We start from the raw sequence: 25,610 nt of genomic DNA, 5'->3' as shown, positions 1-25,610 counted from the left end.
TCAATAATGATATACACACAGACAACTAACTGTGGAAGCAGAATAATATACTTTCTGCAACTTTAGAAAAGTGGCGATCCTTGTCCTTTGGAAGACATCGTTATCGTACCTGTCCATTTTAATACCGTTTATATTCAAGTATAATGCTAACTGCATGCATATATTCCGTTCTTGTCTACCATCAAACGGCGTACTTATAGCAAAACATTTTGCCCAGTTAACATTTCCATGATTTTTAAATAACTTTTGATATTTTGATGTTTCTTTTGCAAGATGTACGGTGGAAAATCATTTTCTCGTCTTTTAAGAAATTTTGATTAGTTTTAAAGTTTATCATTGGTTATTTTAGCTGATTTAATTAACCCCTGTCAAACATTCTACCATTGAAATCACTAGGTTTAATGCATCTATTCTATTTTTCTCATGCTTCTTCTTCCTCTTTCTCTCATCATATTTTTGCACTTAAGAATATAAGTAGCAATGTTAGTACTGCTTCAGCAGTAGCTGGAGGAGACGAACAAGAAAATGATCAGCAGCAAGAGTGGTAATAACTGTCGTAATAGTACTAGCTGCGGTAGAACATGTCGCAGTGATAGCAATAACAGAAGTGTTAATAGTAGAAGTAGCATTTATCACCTATAGGACATGGCTGTGTGTTGCATTGAACAATCTGAGATTCCGTTGAACTTCCATCACACTGTCTTCCATCATGTTGGGGAGCAGGATCAGTGCAGTTTCGGGTCCTTGTTTGAGTCTGCGTACCTCCACCACACGTGACACTGCAGGAGGAGTTCGATGTCCAGCTACTCCAGGAACTCCATTTTCCATCTGCAATATGTATGCTGTTTGAAGTAAGGTATCAATCAAGATATAAGCATGTGCAACTAATTAAATGAAAAAATAATTTCTGTAATACTGCAAAGGTGGAGATCCCTTGCGTTCTCAAAAATGTATTTATCATACCGTTTCCTCTTTGGTACCTTTGATTTACTTATATAATGCTAATTGCACATAGCATATTCCATTATTGGATGCCATTTAAAGGTTTACCTGTCTCACTACAGTCTACATAATTATCCAGTCCTTATCATTACCCTTCTATTTTACCACTTTAATATTGAAACCTTTGATGTGTTTGCTGTTTATTTTAATCGGTTCAAAGTGACTATTCATTGTCCCATAATTTATTAGATGTTGATTAGTTATCGTAGTAGTGGTAGCAGTAGCAGCACTGCTACTACAGATTTAGAAGAAGAAGAAGACAAAGAGCATCAGCAAATGTAGGCTTTGAAGAACCCGTATTAGATATGTGTGGTAGACTTTCTAGTAAATAGGTGTTAATAGTGGAAGCCGTATTCATCACATATAGGACATGGCTGTATGCTGCACTGTACGATCTGAGATTCCGTTGAACTTCCAATACACTGTATTCCACCATGCTGAGGAACTGGATAAGTGCAAGAAGAGGTCGGTATTTGAGCCTGCGTACCTCTACCACACGTGACACTGCATGAATTAGTATTAGTACAGCTACTCCAAGCACACCAATTTCCAAATTCAATATTTTTGTGTTTTGAAGTAAGGCATTAATCACGATGAAAAACACGTATAAGTAAACGAGGAAGAAGATATTTTCTCTAATACTATAAAGTTGCTGATTACTTGCCTTTTGGACGATCTAGTTATCGCACCTTTTCCAGTTTTCATACCTTGCATTTGCACATATCATGCTAGGAACACGATACATACCAACAAAAACTTTTCCTTGTGCCCAACAGTTTATAATAGGGGAAAGGTTGATGTCTTTACGACTCTTATTGGCCACTATTAAAATGGGCAAATAACAAATTTTGATGCGGGTGCAGTTTAGTTTGTATTTTATCATTGTTCTTATGTTTTTTCATGAATGTGTTTTACTCCTAGTAGCAGTAGCACTGCTACTAGAATAGCATGAGAATATGATGACGAAGAAGGGCTAAGGCAAATGTAGTAGTTGTAGAGGCCGTACGGGAAATATCTGCTATAGAAGTTCTAGTAGAAAGAGTTATAATAGAATTGTTAATAGCACAGGCAGCATTCATTACCTATAGGACATGGTTGTGTGTTGCATTGAATGATCCGAGATTCCACTGAACTTCCAATACAATGTCTTCCACCATGCTGGGGAATTGGATTAGTGCAAGATCGGGAGCGTGTTTCATTCTGTGTACCTCCACCGCATGTGACGCTGCATGAGTTGTCATGTGCCCAGCTACTCCAATCAGTCCAATTTCCATCTACAATATTCCCGTTTTGAAGTAAAGCATCAATAATGATATACACACAGACAATTGACTGTGGAAGCAGAATAATATACTTTCTGCAACTGTAAAAAGGTGGAGATCCTTTTCCTCTGGAAGACATCGTTATCGTACCTTTCCCTTTTAATACCGTTTATATTCAAGTATAATGCTAACTGCATGCACATATTCCGTTCTTGTCTACCATCAAACGGCGTACTTATAGCAAAACATTTTGCCCAGTTAACATTTCTATGTTTTTTAATTCTACGCTGTAGTATTTAAATGGTAAATAACTTTTGATATTCTGATGTTTCTTTTGCAAGATGTATGGTGGAAAATCATTTTCTCGTATTTTAAGCGATCCTCATTTTTTTCAAGTTTATCATTGGTTATTTTAGCTGATTTAATTAACCCCTGTCAAACATTCTACCATTGAAATCACTAGGTTTAATGCATCTATTCTATTTTTCTCATGCTTCTTCTTCCTCTTTCTCTCATTATATTTTTGCACTTAAGAATATAAGTATCAGTGTTAGTACTGCTTCAGCAGTAGCTGGAGGAGAAGAACAAGAAAACGATCAGCAGCAAGAGTGGTAATAACTGTCGTAATAGTACTAGCTGCGGTAGAACATGTCGCAGTGATAGCAATAACAGAAGTGTTAATAGTAGAAGTAGCATTTATCACCTATAGGACATGGCTGTGTGTTGCATTGAACGATCTGAGTTTCCGTTGAACTTCCATCACACTGTCTTCCGCCATGTTGGGGAACAGGATCAGTGCAGTTTCGGGTCCTTGTCTGAGTCTGTGTACCTCCACCACACGTTACACTGCAGGAGGAGTTCGATGCCCAGCTACTCCAGGAACTCCATTTTCCATCTACAATATGTATGTTGTTTGAAGTAAGGCATCAATCAAGATATAAGCATGTGCAACTAATTAAATGAAAAGAATATTTATGTAATACTGCAAAGGTGGAGATCCCTTGCGTTCTTAAAAATGTATTTATCATACCGTTTCCTCTTTGGTACCTTTAATTTACTTATATAATGCTAATTGCACATAGTATATTCCATTATTGGATACCATTTAAAGGTTTATCTGTCTCACTACAGTCTACATAATTATCCAGTCCTTATCATTACCCTTCTATTTTACAGCTTTAATATTGAAACCTTTGATGTGTTTGCTGATTGTTTTATTAGGTTCAAAGTGATTATTCATTGTCCCATATTAAATTAGATGTTGATTAGTTATCAGTTTTTTTTAGTTGAACACTTTTTATTAACTCCTTTGAGATATACCGTGTTCAATTAATCTATTTTTTATGGTTCTTCTTCTTGCTGTTTCTTACATACAATGTAGAGTAGTAGTGGGAGCAGTAGCAGCACTGCTACAATAGTTTTAGAAGAAGAAGAAGACAAAGAGCATCAGCAAATGAAGGGTTTGAAAAACCCGTATTAGATATGTGTGGTAGACTTTCTAGTAAATAGGTGTTAATAGTTGAAGCAGTATTCATCACGTATGGGACATGGTTGTATGCTGCACTGTACGATCTGAGATTCCGTTGAACTTCCAATATACTGTATTCCACCATGCTGAGGAACTGTATAAGTGCAAGACCGGGTCCGTATTTGAGCCTGCGTACCTCTACCACACGTGACACTGCATGAATTAGTATTAGTACAGCTACTCCAAGCACACCAATTTCCAAATTCAATATTTTTGTGTTTTGAAGTAAGGCATTAATCACGATGAAAAACGCGTATAAGTAAACGAGGAAGAAGATATTTTCTCTAATACTATAAAGTTACTGATTACTTGCCTTTTGGACGATCTAGTTATCGCACCTTTTCCATTTTTCATACCTTGTATTTGCACATATCATGCTAGGTACACGACACATACCAACGAAAACTTTTCCTTGTGCCCAACAGTTTATAACAGTGGAAAGGTTGATTTCTTTACCACTCTTATTGGCCACTATTAAAATGGGCAAATAACAAATTTTGATGCGGGTGCAGTTTAGTTTGTATTTTATCATTGTTCTTATGTTTTTTCATGAATGTGTTTTACTCCTAGTAGCAGTAGCACTGCTACTAGAATAGCATGAGAATATGATGACGAAGAAGGGCTAAGGCAAATGTAGTAGTTGTAGAGGCCGTACGGGAAATATCTGCTATAGAAGTTCTAGTAGAAAGAGTTATAATAGAATTGTTAATAGCACAGGCAGCATTCATTACCTATAGGACATGGTTGTGTGTTGCATTGAATGATCTGAGATTCCGTTGAACTTCCAATACAATGTCTTCCACCATGCTGGGGATTAGGATTAGTGCAAGATCGGGAGCGTGTTTGATTCTGTGTACCTCCACCGCATGTGACGCTGCATAAGTTGTCATGTGCCCAGCTACTCCAATCAGTCCAATTTCCATCTACAATATTCCCGTTTTGAAGTAAAGCATCAATAATGATATAAGCACAGACAAATAACTCTGGAAGCAGAATAATATACTATCTGCAACTTTAGAAAGGTCGAGATCCTTTTCCTCTGGAAGACATCGTTATCGTACCTTTCCCTTTTAATAACGTTTATATTCAAGTATAATGCTAACTGCATGCACATATTCCGTTCTTGTCTACCATCAAACGGCGTACTTATAGCAAAACATTTTGCCCAGTTAACATTTCTATGATTTTTAATTCTACGCTGTAGTATTTAAATGGTAAAGAACATTTGACATTTTGATGTTTCTTTTGCAAGATGTATGGTGGAAAATCATTTTCTCGTTTTTTAAGAGATCTTCATTTTTTTAAAGCTTATCATTGGTTATTTTAGCTGATTTAATTAACCCCTGTCAAACATTCTACCATTGAAATCACTAGGTTTAATGCATCTATTCTATTTTTCTCATGCTTCTTCTTCCTCTTTCTCTCATATTTTTGCACTTAAGAATATAAGTAGCAATGTTAGTGCTGCTTCAGCAGTAGCTTGAGGAGATGAACAAGAAAACGATCAGCAGCAAGAGTGGTAATAACTGTCGTAATAGTATTGGCTGTGGTAGAACATGTCGCAGTGATAGCAATAACAGAAGTGTTAATAGTAGAAGTAGCATTTATCACCTATAGGACATGGCTGTGTGTTGCATTGAACAATCTGAGTTTCCGTTGAACTTCCATCACACTGTCTTCCACCATGTTGGGGAGCAGGAGCAGTGCAGTTGCGGGTCCTTGTTTGATTCTGCGTGCCTCCATCACACGTTACACTGCATGAGGAGTTCGATGTCCAGCTACTCCAGGAACTCCATTTTCCATCTACAATATTTATGTTGTTTGAAGTAAGGTATCAATCAAGATATAAGCATGTGCAACTAATTAAATAAAAAGAAAATTTCTGTAATACTGCAAAGGTGGAGATCCCTATCGTTCTCAAAAATGTATTTATCATACCGTTTCCTCTTTGGTACCTTTAATTTACTTATATAATGCTAATTGCATATAACATATTCCATTATTGGATACCATTTAAAGGTTTACCTGTCGCACTACAGTCTACATAATTATCCAGTCCTTATCATTACCCTTCTATTTTACAACTTTAATATTGAAACCTTTGATGTGTTTGCTGTTTGTTTTAATAGGTTCAAAGTGAGTATTCGTTGTCCCATACTTTATGAGATTTTGATTAGTTATCATTTTTATAGTTGAACACTTTTGTTTAAATCCTATGATACTGTGTTCAATTCATCTATTTTTTCTTATGGTTTATCTTGCTGTTTCTTACATGCAATGTAGAGTAGTAGTGGGAGCAGTAGCAGCACTACTGCTACAGTTTTAGAAGAAGAAGAGGACAAAGAACATCAGCAAATGTAGGCTTTGTAGAACACGTATTCGTTATGTGTGGTAGACTTTCTAGTAAATAGGTGTTAATATTTGAAGCAGTATTCATCACAAATAGAACATGGTTGTATGCTGCACTGTACGATCTGAGATTCCATTGAACTTCCAATACAATGTATTCCACCAGACTGGGGAATGGGATTAGTGCAAGACCGGGTCCGTATCTGAGTCTGTGTACCTCCACCACACGTGTCACTGAAGGAATTATTATTAGTCCAGCTACTCCGTGAACTCTTTTTCCTATCTTCAATATTTATGTTTAGAAGTAAAACATACATCATAAGAAGAAAATAAATCATATATCTGGTTGAGGAAGAAGAATATGTTCATGCAGAGTTACAAAGGTGAAGCTTAATTGCCTTCTGGAAGATACAGTTATAGTACCTTCTCCTGATTTATACATATAATGCTAGTTACCTGGCACACATTCCATTATTGTGTACCATTGAAAGGTTTATCTCTTAAAGAGATCGTACTAGCAATAATTGATGTAGAAGCAATTAAAGATCTAGTAATAGCAGAAATAGTCATCACCTATAGGACATGGTAGTGTGTTGCATTCAACGAGCCGAGCTTCCGTTGAACCTCCAGTACATGGACTTCCTCCATTCGCTGGAGCGGGATTGTTGCAAGACCGGATCCTGGTTTGATTCTGTGTACCTTCTCCACATGTGACGGTGCAGACGTTATTTGTTGTCCAGCTACTCCACGCGCTCCATCCTCCATTTACTATTTTTAAATTAGAAAACAAATTAGAAACAATAATCAGTAGAGGCTAGAGGAAAATATAGTTTGTTCATTTTTTGCAAGGTATTTCGGTATTGGGGTCTGAAGTGTTTTCGCTTTTTGTATAGAAACGAAAGGAGAATTGTTCACGTTACAACCCATATATTTTGAATTCAATTTTAGAGAGTTTCAAAAGGTAAAGCAAGCATAACATTATTATTCATCAATCAGGAACTGATTTTGGCAAAGGCGGAATGTTATGTTAAGTAATTGTATGATGACAGTAATTATGATACTAGTAGCAGTTGTAGTAGTTGTAATCGTATATTTACGTGAAGTAGGAGTACCTTGACGCATTTACTGGTATTTAATTCAGAGGTTTAAAAGGAAGATTTGTAAGTTATAATTTGTTTCAGATAGAAATTGAATCCATATCGCGAGGAAAGGTACTAGCGTGCTATATAATCGTCCATGCACTAATCTCTGCCTTTGAAGGATGGAAGAATATCAAAGAAATGTGTTCGAAATGTCCGTAAAACTAATTCCTATAGATAGGGAAACTAACACTCACATGTGCGCAAGGAAATTGATTTATCTTTAGAATGGCAAAGATGATGATTATCAATTTACACCGATCCACAGACCAGAGATGAAAGTACTTATATATGGCTCCATCATTGTACATATGAATACAAAATACAAACCAAATATATAAAGGATACTGATAAATGACAAAGGAAAGAAGTCATATATCGTACTTATCAGGAACTCCTATGAACCAACGCCTTTTACGACTCTTTTACGACTCTTATCATTCGCTTATCCATCATAACCGCCTAAGATTGGACAGGGTCAAATGAAAGTTGTGAAAATGCATGTAAACGCTTTAACCAGGCAGACAGATTTGCAAAGTTCCAGGCGTGATTACTGCCCAGTAATTGTTTAATTATTGTGTTTGCATATATATTAGAGTTATAATACAGAGTTTCTAAATGTGTCTACCAGTTATCGCACTCGTGCACTTGCCTGCATTCACCAACCTCCATAAAAGTCCGTCGAATCGTACAATAAAAACGACTGTTAATTTCATTGTGGACATCAACATTCACTTAGAGCAGACACAATCGTTATCGATTTAGCGACGCAGAAATTAACTTTCTTCTTTACAACCAGAGCAACACACACAGGCATATATATATATATATATATATATATATATATATATATATATATATATATATATATATATATATATATATATATATATATATATATATATATATACATGTGTGTGTGCATGCATGTATTTATGTATGTATGTATGTCATTATGTGCACGAGCAAATAATAGAATTTGTAATCGCATCATTGTCACTGTTTGTAAATTGAAAAAGTGGTAGTTGCTGTAGCTGTCCAAAACAGCAAGCTAACAAATTCATGTAGATAATGTTGTACTAAAACTAATGATACAAAAAATATCTAAACATGAAGATAGACATTGTGTAAATAATGAAACATGTGCTTCAAAATCAGATTGCAGATCTCATAGTGTCCGTTCAATCTTTTCAGTGAACTAGTCAAGTCATCCCGGTAACTTCTACACCTCTATTATTTTCAAATCAAATGCACATCATTGGATACCTCCATCCAACTAACCATTCAGCGTCCATCTGTTCATCATAGATCCCTATATGGATCAATGTATCCACTCACTGAACCACCGATATTACATGACATAGAGTAACATCAGACAAAAAGAAAACTCTACACTGACTGTTGTTTTGTTAAGAGAAAGAAAAGAGATAAAATTACCTATGCATACATGTGTGTTACAACTTTGACCCTGGTGCTTGTCTGGGAGAGAGCAATAGTAACCTCTACACTGGAATGTACATGTTTGTGATCCACTTCCGCACGTCCTTGAACAGGATCCACAGGACTTCAGGGTGTAGGCTTAAATATAAAGGGCGACCAAAAACGAAAGGTAAAATCTAACTAATTTTCACTGGTACGGAAAGAACAAATTCGTAAAATTTATAAAAGTCAAATTAATTTTAATGGTTTTACTCAACAATCATTTCTAGAGCCGGCGGATAAGTGATTGCACTAAATGTTATAAACACAATTAAATGGAAACAGCTAGCAACAAAATATTGATAAAGATCGTCAGAAATGAACTCAATAAGCTTTGGGCATAGTCCACTGACCGCATAACCTCAAATATAACTATAAACAAAGCCATGAGGTTTCACGGTTTACCTATGCTCAATGAAGGATTTCTTGTTTGCGTAAATAGATAAACAAACATACGCTATCTACCGTTTAGATTCAAAATGAAAGAAGATAGAAAACATAGCAAGATCGAAGTCAAAACAGGATGCAATCAAATATAATCAAACGTACTGTTTCCTTTAGATTATATATATATATATATATATATATATATATATATATATATATATATATATATATATATATATATAAGTATTTCTTACCACACGTAGATGACTTAGTACAGGCCGGTTACCTATGTACAATGAAGTATTTCTTGTAGCGTAAATAGATAAACAAACATATTATAGGCTATCTACCGTTTAGATTCAAAATGACAGAAGATAGGAAACATAGCAAGATCGATATATAGATTATATATATAAGTATTTCTTACCACACGTAGATGACTTAGTACAGGCCGATGAAACAGTTCTAAAATTTAATACAAAGAGAACAATGTATTAATAATTTCTTCTGAATATAGATTCATAAGTAATGCTTACCGCACGTTGGTGACTGAGTGCACATCGAAGAAATAGTTATAAAATATATTGCCAAGAATACGATGCATTAGTAATTTATTTCTACAAAGATTTCTTAGTCCAAAAGTTTGTGAAAAGATTATAATATTGAATGTTGAACTGTCAATAATTTGTCGATTCAATTTTAAGTTTGCGATTAAATATGCCATAAATAATCTGTCGGTATAACTTGAGAAAAGCAACTTGAAATATTAAATTTAAAATCAATCCAAGGTTGTGGCTTTAAGTAGTGCTTCCCTTTTGTGTGAGGAAACAAACCTGTAACGACTGCATCTGCTCAAACCCCAAAATCCACAGCTTGTCGTGTATCTTACTTGCTGATAGCATGTTCCTGTGTAGTAGCAAGTGTCACTAAAATGTACAACGAAAGAGAAAGGCATGTATTACAATGACTGCACGTGGCTGGTGCATTGATACAAGGGATAGATAGATAGATAGATAGATAGATAGGCAAAGATAAAGACACTGTCTTAAGTTTGCTTTGTGACGGCTTTCTTCCTCATATACCTCTGCATATAAAAGAGTGCTCTTTCCACTGTGTAAACCACATCCCACTGATAATTAAAAAAAATGATTTTTCCATTTGTAGATCGCATCCCTCTGAATATAACACTGACAACTTGATACGTGGATGGATATATATATATATATATATATATATATATATATATATATATATATATATATATATATATATATATATATATATATATATATATATATATATATATATATATATATATATATATATATATATTTGTCATTAGACAATAACAGGGCGTTAATACTGGTGTATAGTTGGCTTAAGGCTTAGCATCTGAACACTTGCATCGTAGAGGAAATCTGGGGAAAAATCCTTTTCAAAAATATATTCTCAAAATTACATGTATTTAATTAGCTATCAGCCGGCAACTCTTGACTAGATTACACTTCACTACTAATGTATTCATAGTGTTTTGCTTCACCTGAATATTGCGTGTGTGTTGGTCTGGCAAAGTTTTAAAAGAAAGATTTGATGATGTTCCTTGAAGACAGTATGTACTGCGAAAAGAACATCAGCATTATAACCGTACTTGATCTGTTGATAAGAATAGTGTTATGTTAACGAAAATGAAATATTAGGTTCTATCATGGAGCTTATTTCATCGCCTTTCTGCGATCTACTTCTAGATTGAAGTCTTTGGTAATATGTAGCTTCCACTTTTCCTTGTGAGTTTGATCCAATATTTATGTTTTGTAGCAGTTGACACAACCCTGTATACCAATAAGTGTTGATTCTGTTTTCTCCAGATCAAAAATGTATCATATTAGTATAACAAATGTTCAGTGATGTGCGATTCGAGTAGGTAAGATAACCCCATAAATTACTTTTAAACCCATTAAACTGTTGTTGTTGTTGTTGTTGTTGTAGGGTTTAACGCCATTTTTCAGCACGCGATAGGCTATACATGGCGGCCAGTATTAGTGGTGGAGGAAGAACCCGGGAAAACCCCGGAAAGAACTACCGACCCACGAGAAGCTACTGGCAAGCTTTCTCACATACCCACATTAGCCGAATCCGAGACTCGAACCCACGCAGACAGAGGTGAGATGACAGTGATCCGTAACGGAGAGCGCTTTAGACCACTCATTAAACTGTTAGTAGTGATATATTGCTTTAATTGTCACATTAATGCAATTTAAAAGGAATAATACTTTTTGTCCTAAGCATTATCTTGATTTATTGCTAATAATATTCCTTCTTGTGTCAATGATTTCACTTGACTCAAAAGACAGTATATATCAAAGACTTTGTCTAATTATCAGCGAGGAGGGGGATGTAATTTTAGCCCAGATTTCTTATCAACAATCAACATAAAGTTCGGAATTATATATAGTATTTTTCCAGCATATCGTTCTCTTATTTACCTCTATATTACATATTAAAAATAATTATATATCTTGCAATCATCAGAGGGAAACCCTGTTTAGTATTCTCCGACAAAAATCATTATTTAATGAGATACGGATGCCAAATTAGTATCATACTTTTCTTTGTAGCAACCATGATTTCAGAACATTCCCCGTATTTCACTTTTTATATTAAATTACAGTGGGCCAATGCGCATGTTGGTACAAAGATCCACCAATCAGTTCAAAACTCACATCTCTTTGATTCTGATTTCGTACCGTTTAGCATTAAAATATTAATTTGTTGCATATAGTTTCAATGTGCTTTTTTACCTAAGCACTGTAATATAATATATATGTTATTACACACATACACACACATACACACACACACACATATATAATAATACGTGACCGCACATGGACATAGGACCATTTGTAATGAAATGAACATAACACTTGTAATCCAACAATACCTAAATATCAGTCGTGAACTGATGAAAACTAAGAATCAAATATAGAAGAAGTTTAAACGTCTGGAGTTAACCACTTGAGAAGTTTCTTTGTATCTCTGAAGAAAGATTACAAAACAAAATACAAGCGCTAAGATGCCTTACCCATGAACTGTCCTGAGAAACGCTGTGTACAAAGCTAGACAAACTACGAATTTCCATATAGAATGCATATCTTTTCAAGTACAGCTGTCTAGGAACACACAGGAAGCCAACTGTCTGCGATGATATGTATTTCTTGCTTAAATACCCTCTGTTAATCCGTTATCACTACTTTGATTCTTGATTGGTTCTTTTTGGGTGGGAACAAGCAGCAAGCCAACCGTCTGCGATCATATTTTAGTCTTGCTTAAATGCCCTATTTAATCCGTTATCACTGCCTTGATTGGTTCTTTTTGGGAAGGACTGTTAAAATGACAGTCGATCGATACAATGAAAATTTGCATGCTACAGGTACAAATTACCAGTATCTACGTATTCTGTATGCATTCATTTTGAATATACAGTACTACAAAAATATTAAATGAATATTTCTGGACATAATTATCGAGCACCGAATATATGTTTATTATATCTTTATCACGCGTATATTATCGCAAATACAAATTTGAAACAAAGATCAAGCATTTTCTAAGTCTTTCGAGAATAACAATATAGTGAATGAAATATGAGAACAAATACTACTCGCATTTGAGAGAAAAACTAATTGAAACAGATTCATCATCATATTGTTTTTACTTCATACATTGTAATGCTGGCTCATTAGCTTCGTGAAAGATTAGGACAACGTCAAAATCAAAAGGTTTTACGTCTACCATTTTGGTATAATGGCATACAAAACAGCAAAAGAAGCAACGCATGTGACGTACAACGTACAATGGCAATAGTTTTCATGTATAATTCTGTAAAAAGAGATAGAACAGATTCTTTGTAACGCTGCGTGGTTGATAGTGCTCATTACTGTGTATGTACATTATGTACGATAACTCCATATATATGTTTATGATAGAAAAGATGTCTTTTAGTATTTGTACCATGATGTGAATGAACATACAAAAATTCAGTTAGGTTCTAAGACCTTGGAGAGGATGTAAAATGACTCAATCAGATTTGCGTAGTCCTTTATGCTGGCCTCCTACAAAAATAAATTATTTCGGATGGTTCATACAAAATACGAATGCTCAGAACGACAAATACAATTTTAATTACAAATTACTTAACGGAACAAAATGTCTCCAAAAGGGATAATTGCTTAGTGATTACTTGGACTAGTATCATAAAATATAAGAGCCTAGTTAGTGAATGGACATATAAAATATCGGACAGCTATATTTACATATTTACGCCAATTAATTTTACACATAAAAGTCACCATATGAAAGAAAGACTGAAATAATTACAGTATATTGATACAATCGCGTGCGAAATTCTACTTATGTAAATAAATAGGGTATCTGACCTCCTATGTCAATTGTTTGTTTCAATTTGAATCAAAACATACAAAATAGTTATATCGCAGATAATAAGCACATGATCTGTTTATGCTGTTTACGATCGCTTTGATTGTTTACATCTAATCCAGTTTTAACATTTAAGCTAATAAAAAAAAAATATGATTTATATATTTCAACGACACGTATGAGCAAATATTCTATTGTGTGTAACTTGAATTTACAAAAAATTGATTAGAGATAGCTCACTCAGTTCGTAGCAGCTAATGTGTGATGTATAAAGTCGGTTTTAGAAATAGAAAACAACACTCTTATTTTTAAACATTCAATATATTCAGCACCAAAAATATATTTCATTTCTTTTTCAATACCACTTCCGTTGTTTACATGATCAGTGAATTCAATTCATTATTGATGTTCATTACATGATGCGATATTAAATTCTTAAAATATTGGCTTTTTTTTTATTTGTCGTCCATTCTCTCTTGTTTTCACCGTTTTCCTCTTTTAAAGTATGTATTCTAATAAACAATGCGATGCCATTGATATTCGTTTCTGTGTTAGATTCAGTTTGAAATGTTTGTATATTTTTGTCTATCACGCTATTACGCGATGTTTTTAAAAAGGTTCAATTAATTCAGTAAACGGACATCAAAAAGTTATTTGAAAGGCATAGCGATTTAGCCGTGGAAATGTCGAATACGAAACTATTTAGCTAATGTTATCAGTGAATGGTATAATATTGTATGAATTGTATATATTGTTAATATTGTTGTTTGGTATGAAACACTAGACACGCTAGATTTCAAGATAGAAATGAAAGTTTTGTATTTCTTATGTCTTGTGATTTTCATACAGATATAAAGTAAGCTCTTCAACTTATCATTTCTTAAATTCATGCATATTTCGCGATATACTCGAGCGGTAGGGTAAAAAACGGAAATATGTTCATTTATCGGAGTCTCTTCTAATGTGATGATTGGTTTTATATGGCCAAAATGTTTCAGTATAACATGACAGATTATGACTGTTTGAAACAAGAACATTCAAATTATGACACTGGTCTTGTCAGTCGGATACCTATTAAAAAGAGAATATGTTTGACTTCCTGTTGGTGACAAAATTTGAATCATAAGAGAAGCCATATAGTTAAGTGTTCCATCCTTGATTGTGTTCAACCTTTACCTCCTCTATAACGTAAGTTACCCTTATTTCAACTGTCCTATTGTTCTTTTTCAATTGTTGGAGTAAAGTAGCACATTTAAACAAATATTAGTTGTGATATACTTGTATACACTAACTATTCTAAGCTGTACATTTCTCTCACTACAAATAATGCTCCTAGTAGGAAACACACGTATTGTGTGCATGATCTTTTCTTGCCTTGAATGCGTAGATTATGTTTAAAAAGACAGGTGCATATCTCGTAAAACGTTTAGAACACTACTTTGGCTGAAATATTTATGGCTATGCAAATAATAATATATGGACGTTATCTGCTATTGTTGAAAAACAAAAACAAGCATGGTATAAATCTTAATGTTTACGACAATCTTAAGCAGTAGATTTCTATTTTATAAGCTATAAGGCCATTGAAGGAAGTACATTATACTTAATTCGCCTAAAAGAATTGCTCACCATATATGCTATTTCTCATAGTTACCATACCTTTACGACCACTTTACAACAATCTACATGATAGATAGATAGATAGATGCAGACACATACATACACACATACATACATACATACATACATACATACATGCATACATACATACATACATACATACATACATACATGCATACATACATACATACATACATGCATGCATGCATACATGCTTGCATACAGACAGACAGACAGACAATCAGATATATAGATAGATAGATAAATAGATAGATAGTTAGATAAATTATGTCCTCAAGATTTTATATGTAGACCATACAAAATGCCCTGATTAGCCTTTTTTTTTAAAAAGCAACATTCATGCTGACATTGTATAAATTGTTAAAGGTTTAAAGTACAATATTAAAAGAGAAACTTAATCTTTGGATCTCCCTTCCTATTTCACTATTAACTTATTTCAGCAAATCTATTGTTGACATTATTTCCTAATATTAATTATATGACGCATTCTTTTCGTTTTCTTATCTGTGGAATATAATTTTAATCTAACAAAGAAAAGTTCCTTTTCGAGCAAAGGAAATGCGCACAATACTTACTAAATCTTTAAAGTTAGGGTGTTTGAGAAAGTAACATAAATTTCGTTGAATGTAGTGTCAGATTGGGTGTTTTAGCTCACATTTGAGTTTTACCCAAAGCCTCGGCCTCTACCCTACATCATTTGGCAAGCAAGCGACTTACAAGAAATGCTAGTTAACTTTTATAATTTGTAAGTCTACAATCTCACCAAAAAAAATTTGTTCTCGGAGTTGTCGGTGATTTTCCATTTCCGCCAGCTCTATCTCGAATTTTGCTATGCTAATTATTTTATCATCCTTACTCACCGATTACAGTTTACTAATCATGCTGCGACTACTTTGTGTCACTCTAGTCAGTTCTGAATAGACGCGCATTTGTGAATATAATTTGTGAATATAATCGTATGGACATTAATTTGCTAACACCACCAGAGACACCGGTTAATATTAATATAGCCATGTCAATGACTTCGATCGGTGCATCTACGATAATTGTCTTGGTTGTGATTCTCTCCACACAAAGACAACAGTTGCTGCTGCTGCAAGACTACAAATAGCGTCTACGATCAAACACGCACGTATGAACTTTCCACTGAAAGCGGTCCTCTTGGTGATTTCATCTCGCACATGTTGCTCCATTTGTACTATCTTTTTTCATGTCGGTAACAATGAGGGTCTATTACAATTCTTCTATCAATAATGAAATTGCATATTTCAGTTGCAGATCCTATCCGGACTCATCACGTCCAGTTGCATTACGCTTACGCACTTCTACCTAATTGCATTTCCACTGGAACAACTGACATGCAATCAAAGAAAACTTCTGCCTCGAGAACATTCAAATTACAAGCTATTATTCTTTCTGTGAGTTTATCATTGCAATCATTTAAAAAAAACACTGACTAAGCATGTACCTTTTGGATCTAATGAGTATCTTTACCCAATAAATATTAACGGAACAGCTTCGTCCTTGTTGAATAAGTGTAGGAATCTTTCTCTTCATAACTGAGTCACTTTTGGGTAAAATATTCGTATGAGATCATAACTGAAGTTAATATATCGGCGAATTCCGCTTCACCATGGTAAAACAATACCGGAGTTTTTTCTCACCTACTGATTCCTCCAACGATTTGATTTGTTTGAAGTGTTAGTAAGATTATTCCAAGCTAACCTTGAGATAGTGTTTGCACGTTATTGTGGTTCCAACCGTCAATTTCTATTTGGTGCTTAAGAAGATTATAGTTCAGTGAATACAAGTGTATCTAACGCAGTTTATCACAGATATTCGTCAACAAGTGGGACAAACTTATCAATTGTTAGTATTCTCTTTTAGTTGGTCAAATACAACCCGACTGTAAATTTCGCGCCTTCAATACTTCGTTCAGAATCCATCAGGTATATACAGTGATAAAATCTAATCTTAAACAGAAACGCCAAACACGGTTAAGAAGCAGTATGGATAGATGTTCATTGTTTAAAATGAATTTCCTACTTAGCTGTCGAAGGTAGTGCTGTCGTATATACGAAAGACTTTGAAAACGAGTTCGTTACATCATATTACTTGTTCACATGGCTTATTAATGATTAACGCTGTGACGTGACTCCAGCTAGTATAATGACTGGATATAATAAATAAATAGGACCCACACACGCATGCCGTTATCATCTTAGATATAGGTTTATCAAAACCATTTACGCTATCAAAAGTAATTCGATCATTGTTATTATATATTCAGTTATTTCATCTTCTTTGCCGGTGAGCGGTTTTGGGTATGTTGTAAGTGAACTTACTTACTATGATCTGTTTATCCGCGTATTATTTCATATGACCATTGGCTGTATCAACATACCCAGAGTGTCAGATTCGCCAGTTTATAATGATCTGAGCCATGTTTTCTACGACAGCACCTTTCACCTTGAAAATACTACATTTAATGTCAACTTTTGACGTATTAAGTTTGATCCTGAAATATTGTAAGCTCATCTGGATCACCACCAACAATAATGCGACAGGTAAACTCAGTCAAATCCGCTTTGATGACAATTCTCTTGAGATTTACATCAGCACCACGTGAGTAAAGTACGTAAATGTTAATATACATTTATATAATATTAAACGTACTTTAATGTGAAGTCAGTAAGTGCTAACTGGATCTTTGAACGTTCAAGTGCTTGCAACGGTTCAACAACCAGATGACCGTAAGTTGGTCCATGCAACCATGTTTGTACTGGTATAGTAAAATAAAACAATGGTATGCCGGGTGAAATAATGAACAAATTCAACTGGTCGTGCACGTCCAAACGAGTCAAAATACAAACGACGTTGATGTGTCATTACGTGTGCAAACCAGTGAGCGCCAGGTCCTATTGTCAAATCCAGGTTGACAAAACCGGTTTCAGGTGTGTGTCGCATCATCAATGCAAATTAATTTCGCATAAAGACACCACGAAAGTGTTTGATTTAGCCATCGCGAGCATATTAAGATTGGTCAATGAATGCGTTGCCTTCTGCGACCGGGCAATCAAAGAACTCTGCCCCATGGTATTCGCAGCTTGTTCCTGATAATCGAAGGCCTAATCTTTTTTATACGACCTTCAACTGCTATTTCAGCACCATCCAGTATGCAGTTCCTGTAGAGTCGCTGCTGCTCACGACGCTGCCAACAACGATGGAATCGCTACAAGGAATAGAAATAAATATACCATCCGTCTTTTGCATCTGTGTCACCTCTGACTTGCATAAGTTTAATGTCACTGATGTATGTTTTGTTTCACTGCAATAAGCTAAGCGAGTTGAGTTTGGGTCAATCACACATTGATATAACCAGCTGATTTAGCCAAAGAAAGTTTCAGTGTGACCCCACACGCATTTTAATTGCGTTTCTGTTTCTCGAAAGTTTACTTTCAATAAGGCTGACCTTTATTTCATAATACAACATGATATAAATACATAAAAATGTTCAATTATGTATTTTCCACGGGTGCATCAAGTCAGAAAGTATTACATCATACCATCTGTAATTAGCACCAGCCGCACCTACACGTGCATAAAAAGACATGTGGATAACATATTGCCTGTACAACTACAGATGCTCGAATGAAAGTAATATATCGGGTATAAGGTGATGAAGTCATGTTTTGAAAATAAACGCTGTACTGGTACATCCGATAATCGTCGTGGCAACATCAACATTATCAAGATTTGATTCTATTTTCTTTCCTTCGATGGAATAATGTGCACTGTTTAACAAGGATATGATTTCATTGTCAACAAATGCAATTGTGGTACTGGCAAGATAATCAGTATAATCGGCAGTACCAGTTTTCCTTCAGCATCTTAGAATGCCTCACGTGAATGCAAAACCTAGACGTGCCTTGCACTTGGAATTCTATTTTTAATTTATTGGGATATCTGACCTGGTATGAGTAATAATAAAAATAGCCTTTGCTTCGATCTACTAACTCAGTGTCAAATGCAAAATCAGATATCTTTGAACTGGGTTATTATTTATTCATTATTTGTTTCTAATACCGCTGCGTGACGGATTTGATGGATATACCACTCAAGTTCTTAATCGTGTTTAATTTCACATTGACATATTTGTAATTATTCAATCTGAAAATTGTTGCTGAGCGGCTTCATCAATGATTGTACCAGCCTCATCCGGCATTGTCTCTATTGATGGAATTGTAACTGGAACCTTGGTGGTGCTCTAGTCACTAATCGTTGCAGTCGGTCTAGAAGAGATTGAGCCACCAGAGATCCAAGTTATTTCATCCAATCTACAGCAGCGCGTTTGATTCTGTCAACCAATTGCATTGTAACATGCTTATCGATTAGTACAGCGTGTGAGGTCAAGGCCTCCGAGCACTTTTAACGGTTTTTGAAAACCCAAATAGAATATGACCCTGAGCAACTACCCCTGTCGTTTCACACCTGCTTACATAACTACATCTGGCAGCGTCACCAGTTAAATTGATCTACATTGTTGAGGTACCCCACACAACGTCAGCAGCTTTATGATAAATCATGCGTAAAAATAGTTTCTGGTATTGAATGTTATCATGCCAACCTGAAACTGATCTTATTGATGACCCTGCAATATCAACCTCTTACGATGCAGATTTAAGCTAGGTGGCATAGGTGAGTGTGGGTCCATGTTTGCAGATAAAAGCTGTAGTCTTTACAAGACAGCAGCAAAACTATCCTTCGAATTTCTTTATTGATTGTTTCTATTTTTAATGGAAGTTCAACGGTTTCAAATGTTAAACCATTATCCATCGAAAACTCAAATGAGCTATTCGCGGACAGGCCACCAAACGGTTGTGATCGGATATTAGGCCAGATGTAATACAAGCAGGATCTCAAATGAGCGTAATTCACAAGCGGTAATAGACGCAGAAAAGATATCACTGAATTCTGGTTTCACTGATGATATTATAATCAGCGAGGTAACGCTCTGGGTTGTATTTGCAACAACCTGTTCCATGTCAGCATAGATTTCGCGTAGTACACGCACATCTCAATCGTTTCAGAACTCACCATCGGTCTTACAGTAATATACGTCGCTGATATCTTCAACAAGTTCATGCGTCAGAACGTGATATGTTTTTCTGTCTAATAGGTCATCGGTGACCCGTCGCGAAAAAATGCATGTGGTCTAATTAATTATTCCTGGTGCGTTGCTATCCGCACGAATTCATCCTGCAAGTATTTCCGACCGATCTGCGATTTCATTAGGGTCACGCAATCGACTGCCTTTTTCTTCCTTTTGTTTATTATTTGTTGTTTACATTGCTTGTACTTTATGAAATCCGTGTCTGTCCATTTCGTGATTTCTTTTAGTGGGGTAAAGGTTTCTCTTTGATATTTCCATAACACGCGCAGGTGCTTGTTTAGGCTTTTCAATATAGATTTCTTCGAGAGCCGCTATAAAATTCCGATAACAATTATATACATAAGATTTGGCAATTTCTGTACCTCACAATCGATAGAATTGTTGAAGTTTTGACAGTCAGACCATGCAAGATTTAAACTGCACGATCTGATTTGTCCAGTCAACTCCTTGCCTACCCATACTGGCCAGCGATGTTCGACGTCAAAATGATTCCTATTGCTTTAATTTATTCTCGAGCAAATTCTCGGTTAATTAGTCTTTGTTAAGTAATAAAGAAGCTAATCGTATTGGATCGTACTAAATTTGATGTCGTGCTGGTTCTTAACATTTTTTTCATTTAGTTCTTTCAACATTTACTTGAATTCGGATGGTATTTCTTATGGAAGATATATAAACGCCTCTTCAACGTTTTCTTTGACTTCTCCCATCTCCGCTGGCAAGTGTGTAATAGTCTTTGCAGTTGCGCTTTTAATACCTAGTTGTGATTACCTATTTTACAAATAAGTCCCGGTTCTTCTGTCCTCATTAGCGATGTTACCTCTTCCACGGTTGCTCAGTTAGCTTCCTTGAAATCCTTTGTGCACTTATCAAATTTAAGAACAGAGCTAGGCTCTTCCGATATTCCCGTTAGCGTTGTTACATGTTCCGCTGTTGCTCTCTTTGCCTTTTCAAAATCCTTGGCACGTTCGTCAGTTTCTTTTGCTGGTTTAATCTGCTGCACAACAGTTTGTTACATGCCCGCCGTGATGTTTTTCCATTGCAGTCTGTAACATATCTTTAACGCTTTTAAGACCTGCAATAACGTTACAAATCAATTCCTGGTGTTTTCGAAGGGCTTTACGTCATCACTTCTCAAATACTTCTGTGTAATCTCTGACAGATATTTTATATAAGTGTTATGATTGTTAAATTGCCATATGAGACGAATCCGCGTACAGATCCACACGTTATTCACCACAGCAAGTTCCATCAAATCAATGGTGAGAAAACTATTCAGTTCCTTAGTGATCTGCGCCAACATGTCACGAAATTCACCCAACGAGTGACCACAGGCACACCAGGTCCAATGAATATTTCCAAGCCATGTGCGTTAATGTCCCGAAATATCATCAACATGTTTCAGTTGTCACGGATCAGTTTAGGGACATGTGGATATCGTTGAGTCAAATAGATGACATCCTTTGTTTTCTGCCGGACCCGTGAAAATAAGTGTTCGGGATTGACTTAAATCGGCGTACACTACAAGATTTTTTCCTTTTGCATCCAAATAGTTAATGTTGGGTGTTTCATCAATCACAAGAGGCATAACCAGATGCGCATTCAAGCTAAACTCTTCTTTAACTCCGGAGTGACAACAGTTTTGTAACATCGATGTGACTCCAGGGATGGCATTTGTTAACAGTTGTAGAGCTTTTCTATCTTTTTCGTAGATGTGTGGGATCATTGCTATGTGATTTTCTAACTCACCATTACGCATGTGAATTTTAATTCTCGTACATGTGATTGTTGCTCTCGTTCACGAATATACTCAGCAGCTTGGTATCACTAATTCTCTATAAGTCGACGGTTTTGGTCAGACGCGTGTAACGTGTACCAACAACCGGTGGTGGATTAGTGACAGATGACGGAGCAGGTTGATGTAGTGCAAATATTGGTTTAACTGATATACATTTTGCATGCTTATATAAGAGGAAAGCTTTCTCTAAGAAACTCGTCAAAAACTTGTTTTCAAATTTGTGCTAAACCAACCGCCTGTTTTATCTCCTCCTCTCTGCAAGAAATGATATAGTGATTTAAAGGCAAGTTGGATAGAAAACTTTACAGAATCCATTAAGCAATGTTATAGCAATTTTAAATTTTAAATTAGCCTTTCACAAATAAAATGACCTATTTTTTTCTATCCAGAAAACGTTGCCTCGAAGATATAAATTCATCTGCAAACACGGGTTAGTTAAATTCCAAAGTACTATCAGCCAAACATAACCCAAATTACCCATCACTGATTATTTCACCAAATCGAGCACGACCAGACGTTGTAAGATTGTATGCAACAAAATTAAAGGTATTGGAACGCTGGTAAAGTTCATCAATAAGTGTTGATTGGTGCGTTCAGATTTCATTAGTATAACATATTCCAGAAACATCTATTTAATTAGCATGCACATTACTATAGCTAGAACAATCGCTAAAATCATCAAACATAGGTTCAGATGCTTCAGATGTAGTGGGCAATTTTTTGGAAGACTTGTACCATATTAACAATTTCTTTTTCTTTTCCTCATATGCTTGCTCTAAGTTTGTCATTTCCATTTCTAAGGTCACTCCCAAGTTAATAATTTGTAAACAAATATAATATGCACTCATATGTCTTCGAAAACGAGAATAACATGTTTTGTGTTTCTTTGATACATTGATATGATGCACTCAAACAATAATGCGATCAAAGTTCCTCTGCCACACTTCTTACAACCCAGTCGTTTGGTATTTTAACACAATTTTTTGAGATTCAAAAATCTCCTTTAATATACTGTTAGCATCGATCTGAATTTTGTCCATTCCTCAATATTTTTTTATATATAAAAATGTAGAAATCCGAACTGCGGTTATATCTGCGGAGTTTCGTGAATTAATCAATCACGAGTTTCACATTTCTTGGATGTCGCTGGCTTGTCAAATCATGGGGGATAGAGGTTGAGGTTTTGGTGCAGACTTAAAGGGTGGGGAAGCGAAAACGCCCAACCTGACACTACTTTGAAACTAGTCAACGTTATATAGAACGATGAAGGTAAATTTATGTGATGTGATGTGATTTTGATTTTCAACGTAGCTTTAACAATTGTTCATTCATATCGCTACGATGTCTTCTGTATGGCAGTTTATAGTGATGTCTAGCACTGGGGCATCATGCCGCAGACATGTAGCATTGATGTCGCACCCAGTCACATTATCCTGACACCAGGCAGACCAGTCCTAACACTAACCTCTTAATGCTGAGCGCCAAGCGAGTCAGTACCATATTTGTAAGTCTTTCGTATGACTCGGCCGGGGACCGAAGTCACAACCTCCCGCGTCCGAGGCAGACGCTCTAACCACTAGGCCACCGGATCGGTCCTCTGGGATGTTACTTGACTGAAAACCGTTTCGATATAGATGTTTTGGATAGCTTCAGATTGGTTAGGGTAAGTTTTATTAAGTAATTACAATAGGCTTTAAATGCAAATAACATAAAAACTGAATTATATATCTCACCATAATTAGTCTTGTAAACAAACCACACAACTTCATTTTCATTAATGTAATTTACCGAGGAGCATAACATTTTACGTCGATTAAAGGACATAATATTTACAATGCTAAAAACAATGTTTTCGATTTCGACATAATGAGAGCGCGAATGAGTGTGTGGTTTATACAAATTATGATAATTTTGAACAGTACTGAATAATCTTTACATATATCCATGCTAATTTACATACCTTTCTCAGAACAATCTTTCGTTCAAAATATATGGACATCCAATAAATGTCAAGATATCATTGCATTTATCTGTACAAGTTGCATCATCACCATCATCGATACCGTAACCCAAGTTGACTTTACAACCAATTCTCTCCATCTTTCCCTGTTCTCTACTTCCCTTTGAGAATCTCCAAATCCCATGCCTGTCCACTCCTTAATGTTGTCTTCCCACCTCTTTTTCTGTCTGCTTCTTCTTCTGCACCCTAGCACTGTGCCTTGCAAAATTGTTTTTGATGATCTTGAGACATGACCGTATAAGTTGCTTTATAGTGTAATAAAAGGTAGGGATTAGAAAAATACAATAGGAACATATAACTGTTCTTGCCTAAAATTTCGGTTATTCACATGTAAAGAGAGGAAGTCTGTCCACGGAAGAAAGCACAATGTTTTCTTACATTGTGTTTGATAGCGTTTGATTAAATCAACAAAATCTAACTTCTTTAAAGCCTGTTGCAGGTTTATTTAGCCGGGTCATTGCAATGTATTTGAAAATTGATTTACAAGGATTTATTTTTCACCAGTGTTGATCATGAGGAGAAACAATGATTATAATCATTCTTTAAGTCAATTGTTGCATTTACGTAATTGTTTCTTGTCAGCGTTTACTTGTGAATTATTATTCTTATTATTATTATTATTATTATTATCATTATTATTATTATTATTATTATTATTATTGTAGTAGTAGTATTTTAATACACTATTCTTACATTAATAATACACCTAATTAATTATATAAATTGTGTCGTTCAGTTGCATGATGTGCATAAAGGAGTTCAGTCACAATCTATGCTGAGCGTTCTCTTGGACAGGATATGTCATGAAGTCTTCAAGATCCACTTGAACTTGGTTCTGACCATATAGGGAACACAACCGTGCTTCGTCAATTTCGTCCGCAAATTAAATTATTCAATCATGAAATCCTTTCACTTTTTCAGTATAATTCCTTCTTTTTATAACACGATATTTTAATGCAAGCTTGTCTTATAAATTCTTTGATCATCTTAGCTCGGAAATTAGACATGGTAAGAAGTATAGCAGATTGTATTTTATCAACGAAATAAGACACGAATTTTCTTTGAATTGCAGCAATAGGTGAATAGCTGTGGCATTGTCAATAGGTTTTCTGTTCCAATAATAGCATCTTTCACATCCTACTCGTTCAGAAATTTTAGACAACAAAGCAGTTATTTAAAAGATATTTCTTTAAACTATAAAAGAATCTCAAGATTTTACCGTATATATATTGGTCAGCTATATGTCTTGAAATACCTGTTATATTAGGATAACTTACTCGATGTTTGTTGTTGGGGGGGGAGGGGCTTGAGAGAACGGGATGTTTTTTATTGTTTTTTTTTTCTTCATTTTTCTCCATTGTTCGAGCTATCAATTAGTACAGTAAATAGGTATTATTT

At 35.2% G+C, this 25,610-nt stretch overlaps 1 protein-coding gene across 9 annotated transcripts in view; it reads right to left on the bottom strand.

Moving 5' to 3' along the window:
- LOC149789207 (SCO-spondin-like) overlaps positions 1-12,340 on the bottom strand; it is a 194,183-nt gene extending 181,843 nt beyond the window's left edge. For 7 of the 9 annotated variants that reach the window (XM_089975363.1, XM_089975364.1, XM_089975368.1 and 4 more), the window contains exons 1-10: positions 12,229-12,340; positions 9,980-10,072; positions 9,574-9,611; positions 8,718-8,858; positions 6,715-6,909; positions 5,404-5,595; positions 4,524-4,715; positions 2,968-3,159; positions 2,085-2,276; positions 637-828 (exon numbers count right to left, since the gene is read on the bottom strand). In XM_089975363.1, the coding sequence (XP_089831489.1) occupies positions 637-828; positions 2,085-2,276; positions 2,968-3,159; positions 4,524-4,715; positions 5,404-5,595; positions 6,715-6,909; positions 8,718-8,858; positions 9,574-9,611; positions 9,980-10,072; positions 12,229-12,296 (1,495 nt within the window). In that variant the 5' untranslated portion in view covers positions 12,297-12,340. The remainder of the gene's footprint in view (positions 1-636; positions 829-2,084; positions 2,277-2,967; positions 3,160-4,523; positions 4,716-5,403; positions 5,596-6,714; positions 6,910-8,717; positions 8,859-9,573; positions 9,612-9,979; positions 10,073-12,228) is intronic. The other 2 variants (XM_089975365.1, XM_089975369.1) reach the window with 2 other exon arrangements.
- Positions 12,341-25,610: the final 13,270 nt, after the last annotated feature.

Source organism: Sinohyriopsis cumingii, chromosome 11, assembly GCF_028554795.1.
Source record: "Sinohyriopsis cumingii isolate HCF-2022 chromosome 11, ASM2855479v2, whole genome shotgun sequence".
NCBI classification, from domain to species: Eukaryota; Metazoa; Mollusca; class Bivalvia; order Unionida; family Unionidae; genus Sinohyriopsis; species Sinohyriopsis cumingii.
The sequence above is the reverse complement of the archived record's forward strand: the minus strand, read 5'-3'. Positions and strand labels throughout refer to the sequence as shown.